This window comes from Chiloscyllium punctatum, chromosome 6, assembly GCF_047496795.1.
Source record: "Chiloscyllium punctatum isolate Juve2018m chromosome 6, sChiPun1.3, whole genome shotgun sequence".
In the NCBI taxonomy this organism is placed as follows: Eukaryota; Metazoa; Chordata; class Chondrichthyes; order Orectolobiformes; family Hemiscylliidae; genus Chiloscyllium; species Chiloscyllium punctatum.
Window position 1 is genome coordinate 47539018 of NC_092744.1, and position 12910 is coordinate 47551927.

A 12910-nucleotide genomic window follows, 5' to 3' on the forward strand; every position below is an offset into this window, starting at 1 on the left:
AAGGACAGAAGTGATGGATAAATAAGACACTATGCAAGTTAGGATGTGGACAGTGGACCTTTGGATGTGCTTAATTTTATGGAAGGTGGCAGGCTGGCTAGGAGTCCATTGTTGTTGAGTCTGGAGGCAACAAAATCACAGGTGAGAGTTTCAGAAGCAGATGGAGGAGGCAGAGATGAACAAATTGCAGCATTAGGCGGTTATGCTGATTGAAGAGAATGTGAAGTCAAAAACACAACCAAATATATTGATTCAGACTGAGACAATAACATGGGGAATAGTGGCTGCAAATTGGGGCTTGTGGAGGCAGTCAGAAGACATTAGAATATACAGATTAGATAAATGAAACATTTACTGCAGAATGATAACTCTGATACAGACAAGGTGATTCTATTGAAGATATGTGCCTCAACGTTTGTTCTAGCTTATACCACACTGAATAACTATTACTTAATATCGACCAAAGCACCGGTAATTGATATCAAACCTTTAATAAAGCTTGCTCCTTCATTAACATACTCCAACAGTTGATCAAAAATTGAGTTAATCTTCTTTTTAGCCTGTACAAAGTGCTTCAATGGTGATGAACTGGTGTCTGCCATGATTCAACTGTGTAGAAAATTCACAAATGTTATGAACGGAACAACACCTACATTTAAACAGTTCTACAAAATCCAATTTTACCTTCACATTTTTGAGGATCACAAACTAGCTAATAGGTTCAATTTGGCAGCTACTACAGGTTAAGATTTGCCTTGAAGTAAACAGTATATCCTGGCTGGGTGCTTTAAACACATATCAATCACTGATCCAATTACACCTGTCAAGACTTCAAGTCGCAATTTACAAAAATTGTGTGGTGGAGGCAGGTTCAATTCAGGAATTCAAGACAGCATTTGATGATCACTTAAACAGAAACAATATTCAGGGTTATGGGGGGGGAGAAAAGAGAATGACACTAAGTCATAATACTCATTCAGACAGCCAAAGATAACATGAATTACAGATTCAAAGAGTACAGAAGAGGCAACTTTGCTCATCAACATTTTGGGCACACATCCAAGTACTTCTTGGAAGTTGTGACATTTCCTGCCTCAATTACCCTGAATGGTGAGACAGACACTTCTGAGTTAGGTTTCAGCAAAAACAGAAAATGAAACTTTTTCTTAAACAGAAAACTGAAACATAAAGGAGGGGAGAAAAAAAAGTGAAGAATCCCTCAACCAAGCAAGCAGATGGGGCATCAGTTTAACATCTTACCTGAAAAACAGCACCTCTAACAGTACTACTTCAACACAACACTAGACTGTCAGCCTTGATTTTTGTGCTTAATGCAGCAATGAGATCAAACCCAGAACATTATAACTCAGGGATGAGAGTGGTTCCAACTGCTAAGTTGAATTTAATTAATGGTTGGATTACATTAGATCAGTTTTTTTAAAAATAGGACTTATTTTCAAAACATATGAAGAATAGAGAATCACATGTTCAGAAGTAAATTCAGACACACTTGGAACGGGAAATCTATTCAGCCTGAAAGCCTACTCCTTACACAGAATACATGCGTATATATTTTGGTGGAGGTATAAAAGTATATACTGTCACACGTATATAACATATATCCACACACACCTTTATTTCATCTTATAAAATATAGGTGTAAGGTTATACTCACACTACTACATAAAGTTCCTCAAGATGACAATCACAAAGGAGAGGTCCTTTGTGTAGGGACAGAGTGAATTAAAAGAGAGTAACAATGGCCTAACAGGAAACTCCAGAATCAAGAAATAATCCAATTTTAGAATAGAATATATAAGAATATATGTCATGAGATAAAGTGCCCAGACAGAAAAGAGGAAAAAGGGATAGGCAAAGGAGTTACTGATAATAAGCCAAGATAGAGATAATTGCTAGGTGGGGTGCGAATGAGAAATGAAAACATTTGAAATTGGGTTGGCTGTGCTGGGAACAACCCAGAAAGGATGTGGCTAAGGGGTGTGGGGCAAGGGAACAAACTTTCTGAAATTATGAAACTCCACGTACAGTCCTGAAGGCTGTAACATGCATAGGCAGAATTAGAGGCATTTTTTTCTGCAGCTTGTGTTAGGCCTAGCTGGAACAGCACAGTCAGCCTGAGATTGAAATGGGAACAAGTGGTGTCCAAATGTCTATATTCTATCTGTAAAAGACTCCAAGTTTTCAGTTACTTGCCACTTCAACAGACCATCACAATTCAGGCCTACCTACACAGATTCAGCCTTTTAAGTCATATAAAGAACTCTTTCTTAAAGACTTTTGGCAAAAACTGATGACCCTGAACAATTTATTTCTCAAATTCAAGTTGTTCATGACAGCCATAATATTTCAAACTACAGACACTAGTGTAATTTCAGAAAAATGGTTGCCAATTTGCATAGTAACTCCAAAAAACAGCAATGCTAGAATGACCAGATTTTTTTTGAGATATGTTGACAAGGGATATTTAGAGAATAAAGGTCCCGTTTCTTCAAAATAGTGTCCAAGATCTTTACATCCACTCGTGGCAGAATAGGCTTCAGTTTAACACTTCATTCAAAATATGGCACCCCAACAGGGCAGCACTCCCTCAGTTTCACATTAGTCTGCGAGTCCTGATTTTTATGCTCAAGTTTTGGAATGGGACTTGAATTCTTGAGTCAATGACACAACTACTAGCTGAGCCATAACTGACGCGTCTTTCTTGGGTAGGAGAGAGAAAATGAAGGAATTAAGTGAAGAAGAAAAAATCGAAAGGAAGACAAATTTTTTGCAAAAGGAAAAAAAGTCAACATTATTGACTCATGTTAGCTCACCCAACATTTAAATCCAGTCTTAACATCTGAACGATATTTTGCCTCCTTGACAACAATTCAGTCTACTACTCCAGGTTCAACCAGGAGCAGAAGGACAATTCTAGACTTTCATCATTCAATTATTTCAACGACTGCTTCCTCGATTTCCTACCTACTTAATTTGGATCATTTCTGATATTTTCAAACGAGGAGTTGATCAATATCACTGATTAGGCCTCTACTAGAATATTCTCTTGGTTATTGGGCACCACATTTATGGAAGGATCCCAAGGTGTAGGAGAGGGTTTACAGAAAATCTATCAGCATGATACAAATGACCCAGAACTTTCAAACATTTGTAAACCTAAGGAATCTGGGATTGGTATTCTTAGAGCAAAGAAAATTAAATGGATAGTTAGGAGAAATATTCCAAATGCTAAATATTTCATATAACCACTGAACAGTTGAAGCACAGAGAGAGCCACTTGGCCTGATAAAGTGTATGCTGGTTCTCTACATGAACAACTCAGCAACCAATTCCTCATCCTCACTCCATACACCAAAAAACTCGCATGCTTTATGTGCTTATGAATTCCCTTTCGAAAACCATAATTCAATCTACCTTCATCGCAATCACAGATTATACATTCCAGATCATGCACTGCCTATAGGAAGGACGTTGCGAAATTTGACAGGGTTTAGAAAAGATTTGTAACAATATTGTCAGAGTTGGAGGGTTTGAGCTATAGGGAGAGGCTGAATAGGCTGGGGCTCTTTTCCCTGCAGCGTCAGAGGCTCAAGGGTGACGTTACACAGGTTCATGAAATCATAAGGGGCATGGGATAGGGTAAATAGGAAATGTCTTTTCTCTGGATTGGGGAAATACAGGATTAGAGGGCATAGGTTTATCTGAGAGGGGAAATATTTAAAAGGGACCCAAGGGGCACTTTTTTCACACAAAGGGTGGTGCATATATGGACTGAGCTGAAGTAGTGGAGATGCAATAACTATATTTAAAAGACATCTGGAAGGGTATATGAACAGGGAGGGTTCAGAGGGATGTGGGCCAAGTGCTGGCAAATGGGACTAGGATAATTTAGGGTATCTGGTTATGGAGTTGGACCGAAGAGTCTGTTTCCATACTGTACATCTCTATAAGAAATTTTTCGTGTCACCCTTGGTTCCTTTGTTAATTATGTTGATAGCCTCTGATCCTCAACCCAGTGGGGACAGTTTCCCTCAATCTATTCCAAATTGAGATGGTTCAGACAAACTGCAACAATTTCATTGCCCTCATTAAATCAATTTATCTAATCAAAAACTCAACCAAGTTGGTTAAACTCAATTTCAACAAGTCCTTACTGATTTTTGATGAATTCATACTTATCTAAGTGATAGTTATTTTTCTCCCAAATTATTATTTCTGTAAGTTCTCCCACCAGAGCTTAAATAAATGTCCTGTAGCAGCTGAGTTTACATTAAGGCTTTTTTGAGTAAGAGTGTAATATTTCCAATTTTCCAGTAATCTGGGACCATCTTATTTCTGAAGAGAAATTGACAATTACACGTCTCTCCCTACTTCCCTCAGTACTGTCTAATGCACCTGGTTCATTCCTGGTGACTGATCAACTTTTAATTATAGATTCTTCAGTATATCCTCCATGATATTTTAAGTAATCCATTGTTTCAAATATACACTCTTTCAGCATGGCACGCTCCCTAGCTAAGACAAGATACAAATTATTAATTACACCCTGCTGGCTCCAAGTGTAGACTTCGCTCAATTGGTAGGAGACAGTGAGGTCTGCAGATGCTGGAGATCAGAGTTGAGTGTGTGTTGGATGTAGGTTTGATCGCTGAGCTGGATGGTTCATTTTCAGGTGTTTCATCACCATACTAGGTAACATCTTCAGTGAGCCTCCAGATGAAGCATTGCTGATGATTTCTGCTTTCTATTTATATGTTTGGGTTTCTTTGGATTTCTATAAATAAAGCAGGAATCATCAGCAATGCTTCATCCGGAGGCTCACTGAAGATGTTACCTAGTATGGTGCTGAAACATCTGAAAATGAACCTTCCAGCTCAGCGAGCAAACCTACATCCAGAACCTCAATGTGAGCTACAAATCTTCTCAAAACCCGCTTCAGAGTGTGTAGCTGGAAAAGCACAGCAGGTCAGGCAGCATCTGAGGAACAGGAAAACTGAAATTTTGGGCTGGAGCCCTTCATCAGGAACTCCTGACTAAGGGCTCCAGCCCAAAACGTCAATTTTCCGGCTCCTCGGATGCTGCCTGACCTACTGTGCTTTTCCAGTACCACTAATCTAGAATCTGTTGCATGTAGTCTTTTTCTGCTTCAAGTTACTCTTTAAATCCTTTGTCAGGATCTCTGGCTCTATCTGCCTATCTGGTCCCCCAGTGAAAATGCATCTCAATTATGCCCAAAAGCAGCCCACCATTGTTACACATATTCCAGCTAATCTTTGATTTGAACCTACCTTTGATGAAAAAAAATCAGGAGAAACTGTTTCAATACCAGATACCCAAGTCATACATTCCAACTACTATCAGATTGTACCAAACAGCACATCCCTTTGGCTGTACTCAATTAGCTGGTGCTTGAAAAACTCAGAACACAATGTCTAACGTTAGCTGCAATTCTACAAGTTAACAGCTCCTGAACAACCCAGCATATGCTAAGAATTAAAATAACCAATTAATTGGTTATACCAATTAAGGTCAGTCAGGCTTGCAACATGGCTTATTTGTGCTTGCTACATATATTCAAATACAGAGACCTAAGATCTGAAGGTACAAGTAGTACACCTAGTCAATGGAGATTTTTAAATTAAACAAAAGCATGGAAATTAAAGCATAGTTCCCTGGTGCATCATTGATTGTACTGCAGAAGATCTAAACAGGACTTAAGGTGAACATGGAAAGGATGTTTCCTCCTGTAAACTTCTCTGGAAATATTTCTCTAAGATATGTGTAAACTTGGAACTCCCTATGTCCGAAGCTGATGGAGACAGGGTTACTGAATGACAGAAGGCAGAGGTAGATGGACACTTGTAGGGACGGGAATCAAATGTTGTTGGAGTTTGAGACCCAAATAGATCAGCCATAATCTTAGTGAACGGCACAGCATGGTGATTGCAGGCCCATTTCTGCTTCTTTCTATGTCTATGGTGTTGGCCAACATGGAAGTCGATTCTCTTTGCACGTGATAACATAGGAAAGTGATATACCTAACTCAGTTTCCAAACAGTCCTGATGAAATTCTGCAATGAATCTTATAGATGGCACACACTGCTGCCACTATGCAATGATTAAGGGAGTACATATCTGTGACTTTGTTCTGGGTTGGAGGCAAAAATGAGGACTGCAGATGCTGGAAACCAGAGTTTAGATCAGAGTGGTGCTGGAAAAGCACAGCATGTCAGACAGCATCCGAGGAGCAGTAAAATCGACATTTCGGGCAAACGCCCTTCAGGAACTTGTCCTGGATTGTGTCAGGCAAAGAGTATTCTTGGTGATGCACTCATACAGGCAAATGGGGAGTTTCTATCACATAGGAGAAAGTGAGGACTGCAGTTGCTGGAGATCAGAGCAGAAAAATATGGTGCTGGAAAAGCACAGCAAGTCAGGCAGCATCCAAGGAGCAGGAGAATCGATGTTTCAGGCATAAGAAGGGCTTATGCCCAAAACTTCGATTCTCCTGCTCCTTGGATGCTGCCTGACCTGCTGCGCTTTTCCAGCACCACATTGTTCAGTTTCTATCACATGCCTGACTTTGGCTTGTAAGTGGTGGACGACATGACCAAGTCAAGAGCTGAACTAACTGCAGGATTTCCTATCCTCTGACATGTTCTTGGAGCTAAAATATCCATCTGGCTAGTTCATTCAGCTCTTTGATCAATGGTAACCCTAAGGATGCTGATAAGCAAGGGAATTCAGTGATGGCAATGCCTTTGAACATCAAGGCACAATAGACAAATTTTCTCTTGTTGCAGGTGGGCATTGTCTGGCACCTTTGTGATACAAATGCACATTGCCACTTGTCAGCCTGGGTTTGTCCAGATCTTGCTGTATTTGAACATGAACTGCTTCAGTATGCGGATTCAAAAAAATGGTGCTGAACATTATGCAATCATCAGCAAATATCTGCATTTATGGCTGTACAATCAAGAAAGCTAATTGATGAAGCAATTTGAAATGGCTGGGCCTCAAATTCCTGCAGAGATATCCCGAGTTGCATCACTAACCTTCCACAATCACAATCAACTGAAGGCAAGTGAGGTTATTGCTGAGCCAGTGTTGCTTGAAAGCACTGTTCACAACCCCTTCTACTGATGATCGAGACAAGAATGATGTAGGGAAGTTGATCGGATTGGATATGTTATAATTTGTATTTAGGACGTACAGTACTCGGGACATTCCACAGTTTGGGTAAATGCCGTGGTGGTAGTCGTACTAGAACAGCATGGCTAGAGGCACGCCTTCTAAAACCGAAATCCAATAATAGCTTACTGACTATACATTCAATAATGTCTCAAAAGTTTCACTTTCACTTTGGACTTGCGTTGGAACATTAACAACGGTAGCCAGAATCAACGAAAATTTTTGGGGACTAGTTTGGGAATGGTTGTATTTGCCCGTGTCCTTTGGCACTGCCAACTCAAAACACTAACTCATCTAACATTCTCCACAACCACCTGAGGAATGTGCAGCACTTCGAAACCTCATGTTTCCAAATAAACCTGTTGGACCATAACCTGGTGTTGTGAGAGTTTTTACATTAGTAACGGCAAGGCGTATAATTCGCGCAACTATTTCACAGCAGATAAATCACTCCTCACCTTAACTTTCAATAACTTAACTTGTTGTGCAAATAAAACACACGAGAGAGAGAGAGAATGAAATTGGATGCAACATATTATTCCCTGCATGACCACAGTATTACTGGCTTTCCAGACAATTGTTTGGCTCCAACTAACGTGATGCTTCATCACGAAATCACACAACCCACGCATTCCGCCAGTCGGTCAAAGTAACCCAAGCACACAATACAGTGTGGGGAAATAAATGACACATTTCTATCACAATACCCGTGGTTGAGGAGTCAGCAGTCCACTTAGCCCAGTTACCTTCAATAGGCCGCATCCGTCCAGCTGTCTAATGTCAATCCACGCATGCACCAACTAGCCCACTACGCATGCTCCAACCGGTCCACCACGCACGCACCAACCGGCCCACTACGCATGCTCCAACCGGCCCACTACGCATGCTCCAACCGGCCCATCACGCACGCTCCAACCGGCCCACTACGCATGCTCCAACAGCCCCGAAACGCTCATAAACCAACTTCCCGAGTTCCAAGTTGAGATCACTGATGATGCGCGAGCGCCGCTTCAGAATCATTTAACTTTACAGTAACACATTAATATGCTTATCCAGAAAAAAACTGTTCCTCGATTTTAATTACTTAGTATCTTGACAATATGTTTGCAGGACATTCCAGAGTTTTGAATGACTACTGTAGATTCTTCTTCTGTGACTCACTCTTTTAATGCGAAGTATTATTTTCTGTCTCCTTACCGTTGCCTCCTGAATGCCGTGCCTATCTTGCAAAAACATCTCTGGATACATCCCCAGCATGCAGGCACTGCCCATCTCTCTATATCTATCCAGTGAAGTGGGCATCAAGTCCAAATGAAGGTTTATGAACTAGTTTGTAGATAGCTTTATCAGAGTTAATATATATAAAGAATGAAAGAGATTTGAAAAATGACAACCTACCTGCTTCCTCCCTTATTGCTACCATTTAGTCATCGTCTGCGATTCTTCGTACAACTTTAAGATAAGTTACTTTTTAAAAATGATGAACTTGTGTCATACAGATATGTCATAATACCCCGAATTCATGTGGTATGATTGCCCTGTTTTCATTGGGTGGTGGAGCTCATATCATCAATATTAATTAGTGCAACATGCAATTAATGTTTACACTGCTCGTAATTTCCATCGGCTAAGCATTTGTTGAAATACTCTTTAACTTAAGACAAAGTATTCTTAGTATTTCTTACATCAATCAATCTCCTGTGACTTTGCGCAGAGCAAGCCAACACAAAAGGAAGTCTTCAAATGAATAGTTATGGATAATTGAACTAGGGGGACACAGTTTTAGTTTTGTTCCTAGTTTTATATATTTCTGTCCTAAATTCCTATTTCCATATTTTTAATAGAAATTGGCTGTAGAAATCCGTCAGACTGTAATTACACCCTGTCACCAGTAGTGATATTGAAGCACTGGCATCGGTGGGAGGTATAATTATGGCGTGACAAACTTGCATTGTCAGTTTCTATTAGAAATGCAGCTACAGAATTTATAATAGTAAAACACTGAAAGGAATTGCACATAGATATTTTTTTAAAATCTTACAATTTGGTTATACAGTTATAAGGTAATTTTGTGTGCCTGAAGTTTTTTTCTGAAAATACTAGTGTGGTGTCTAGCTCGAGCTGACGAATCCTGGTGCTTTGTACTTTTGATATTACAATAAAACATAAATGCTATTGGGGAGGTATCAATGAAATAGGGAAGGGGGTAAATGGGGACAAGTGAGAACATTACAGTTATTGAACACACATTCCGGCTTTATCATACTTGTCAATACTTCATTGTCAAACCTAAGTGATCTCCTACATAGCAGCTTTGAAGACGATGTTGATGACAGCATAAAATTACATACAAACACGATATTGATAGATTAGGTGAATGGGCAAAGCTGTGGCAGGTGGAATTTAATATAAGCAAGTCTGAGGCTATTCAATTCAGACCAACAAGGAACAGACCCAGGTATTTTTTTAGCTGGCACAAAGTTAAATACAGTGGATGTCCAATGAGATTTGGGGTTCAGGTGCAGAGCTCTTTAAAATGCCACAAACAGGTACAGAAAATAATCAAGAAGATTAATAAAATGCTGGCATTCATACCTAAAGGAGATAGGAATGCAGACATTATACTGCAGTTATACAAAACCCTAGTTGAACCGCACTTAAGAGTATTATGAGCAGATCTGGGCACCACACCTTGGTAAGGATATTTTGACCATGGAGGGAGTTCAGTGCAATTTTACAAAGATGATATTTGGACTTCCGGGACTAAGTTTTAAGGAGAGATAAAACCAATTAGGCCTTTATTCTCTAGAATTTAGAAGGTTAAGGGGTGATCAAGGAGAAAGTGAGGACTGCAAATGTTGGAGATCAGAACTGAAAATGTGTTGCTGGAAAAGCACAGCAGGTCAGGCAGCATCCAAGGAGCAGGAGAATCGACGTTTCGGGCATGAGCCCTTCTTCAAGAAGGGCTCATGCCCGAAACGTCGATTCTCCTGCTCCTTGGATGCTGCCTGACCTGCTGTGCTTTTCCAGCAACACATTTTCAGCTAAGGGATGATCTACTCAAGGTCATTAGAATATTAACAGGGAAAAACAAAATAGATAAAGATATTTGCACTGATTGAAGATTCTAGAATCAGGGTGCATAGTCTTAGAATTAGGGCCAGGTCTTTGGGACAGATGTTGGAAATAACTTCTACAAGCAAAGAGTAGTGAAGGTTTGCATCTCTATTCTTAAAAATGTGGTTGAAGATTTAAATGTTAACTTTAAATCTGAGATTAACAATTTTTTATTAAGCAACGGTATCAAGGGAAATGGGCCCAAGTCTGGGATGTAGAGTTAGGCCACATATCAGGGGGCAAGTAAGGACTGCAGATGCTGGAGATCAGAGTTGAAGAGTTTGGTGCTGGAAAACCATGGCCAGGCAGCATCTGAGGAGCAGGAGAATCGACGTTTTGAGCATAAGCCCTTCATCAGGAATGAGGCTTGTGGCCCAAGGGGGCTGAGAGTGAAATGGGGGGGGGGGGGGTGGGGGGGGGTGGGACTGGGAGGGGAAAGTAGCTGGGAAAGTGATAAGTTAATGAAGGCGGAGGTAAAAGTCATAGATCAGAGAGGAGGGTGGAGTGGATGGGTGGGCAGAAGGATGGACAGGTAGGACAGTTCAAAAGGGCAGTGCGGGGTGGGAAAGTTGGATCTCGGATAAACTGGGTGGGAGGGGAAATGAGGAAACTGGTAAAATGCACATTGTGTGGTTGAAGGTTCCCAAGGCAGAAGATGAGGCGTTCTTCCTCCAGGCGTTGGGTGGTTAGGATTTGGCGGTGGACGAGGCCCAGGATTTGCAGTCCTTGGTGGAGTTGGGGGTGGGAGTTAAAGTGTTCAGCCACCAGGTAGTGGGGTTGTTTAGTGCATGTGTCCCAGAGATGTTCCTTAAAAGGTTCCACAAGTGAGCATCCTGTCTTCCCAATAGAGAGGAGACCACATCGGGAGCGATGGACACAGTAGATGACGTGTGTGGAAGTACAGGTAAATCTCGGATGTGGATGGATCCTAGGGGGCCTTGGACAGAGGTGAGGAAGGAGGTGTGGGTGCAGGTTTTGCACTTCTTGTGATGACAGGCGAAAGTGCTATGAGTGGAGGGTGGGTTGGTGGGATGCGGGCATGGACCTAATAAGGGAGCCATGGAGGGAATGGTCTCTCCAGAACACAGATAGGGGTGAGGAGGGAAATATATCCCTGGTGGCGGGGTCAGTTTGTAGGTTGAAGAAATGGTTGATGCAATGTATGTGGGGAGACAGGAAGCCAACTTGTGGAACATTTCAGAGAACATCTCTGGGACACACGCACGAAACAACCCCACCGCCCGGTGGCCGAACACTTTAACTCCCCCTCCCACTCCGCCAAGGACATGCAATTCCTGGGCTGCCTCCACTGCCAAACCCTAATCATTTGATGCATGGAGGAAGAACGCCTCATCTTCCGACTTGGAACCCTCCAACCACCAGGGGTCAATGTGCATTTCACCATTTTCCCTCCCCCCAGCTTATCCCAGATCCAACTTTCCAACTCGGCACCATCCCCTTGAACTGTCCTACCTGTCCATCTTCCTTCCCGCATATCTGCTCCACCCTCCTCTCCGACCTATCACCTTCACCCCCACCTAATTTACCCATCGCATTCTCAGCTACTTTCCTCCCAGCCCCACCCCCTCCCATTTATCTTTCAGCTCCCTTGGGCCACAAGCCTCTTTTCTGATGAAGGGCCTATGCTCGAAATGTCGGTTCTTCTGTTCCTCGAATGCTGCCTGACTGGCTGTGCTTTTCCAGCACCACACTCTTCAACTAGGCCTCATATCAGCCATAATCTTATTGAATGGCAGAACAGTCTCAAGGTTTAATGGCTTACTCCTTTCCTATGTTCCTATGTATCTCTCCCCTTATTGCTATCAGATAATCACTGTATGTAGTCCTTCATGAAAGATTGAGCCAACATGCAAAAGAAGGTATCTGAAAAAACATCAGGTCAAAATATTACATGCAATTGTATTGCAGATGATAGGTGGTGGGTGTAACTCAGTTGACAGCATAGGCTGGAATGAGGTCTATACAGTGAAATGGTTGAAGTGCTGAAGAGACTGACCAGGAAAGTTATCCTTCAGAGTGATACTCTTCTGTGGGTAGCATTGGGAAACAAGAGCATTTCTTTGGTTGAATCAGAGAATTTAAAGCTTAGCAATGGAGGTGTGCCCCTTTATTAGAACGTATAAAATGTGTTGATTGGCTGCACTCACAGCTGACTTGAAAAATCATGTTTTCTTCTTCAGATTGTATTTAGATCATTTTAATAAATTAATACAGCATATAGTATATTCATTTTTAGATTATTTTAATAAATCAATAAAGCATATAATACATTCATTTCTCAAACATGAGACTGTGTTAAAGGTAGGTGCATTCCTCCAAAATTCCTTTAATACATTTGGAGCTAAAATAGCCATGACAAGCCAATTAATGTGCACGAAACATTAGAGCACCATCTTCAGGTGTAACTAGTCATAGAGTCATAGAGATGTACAGCATGGAAACAGACGCTTCGAACCAACCCGTCCATGCCGACCAGATATCTCAACCCAATCTAGTCCCACCTGCCAGCACCCGGCCCATATCCCTCCAAACCCTTCCTATTCATATATCCATCCAAATG

General features: G+C 41.4%; 1 protein-coding gene across 3 annotated transcripts in view; it reads right to left on the reverse strand.

Moving 5' to 3' along the window:
* LOC140478935 (mitofusin-1-like) overlaps positions 1–8036 on the reverse strand; it is a 73781-nt gene extending 65745 nt beyond the window's left edge. The window contains exons 1-2 of one of the 3 annotated variants that reach the window (XM_072572578.1): positions 7959–8036; positions 488–609 (exon numbers count right to left, since the gene is read on the reverse strand). In XM_072572578.1, coding sequence (XP_072428679.1) covers positions 488–602 — 115 coding nt within the window. In that variant the 5' untranslated portion in view covers positions 603–609; positions 7959–8036. Of the gene's footprint in view, positions 1–487; positions 610–7670; positions 7691–7919 lie in introns of those variants that run through there. The other 2 variants (XM_072572579.1, XM_072572580.1) reach the window with 2 other exon arrangements.
* Between the last annotated feature and the right edge of the window lie 4874 nt (positions 8037–12910).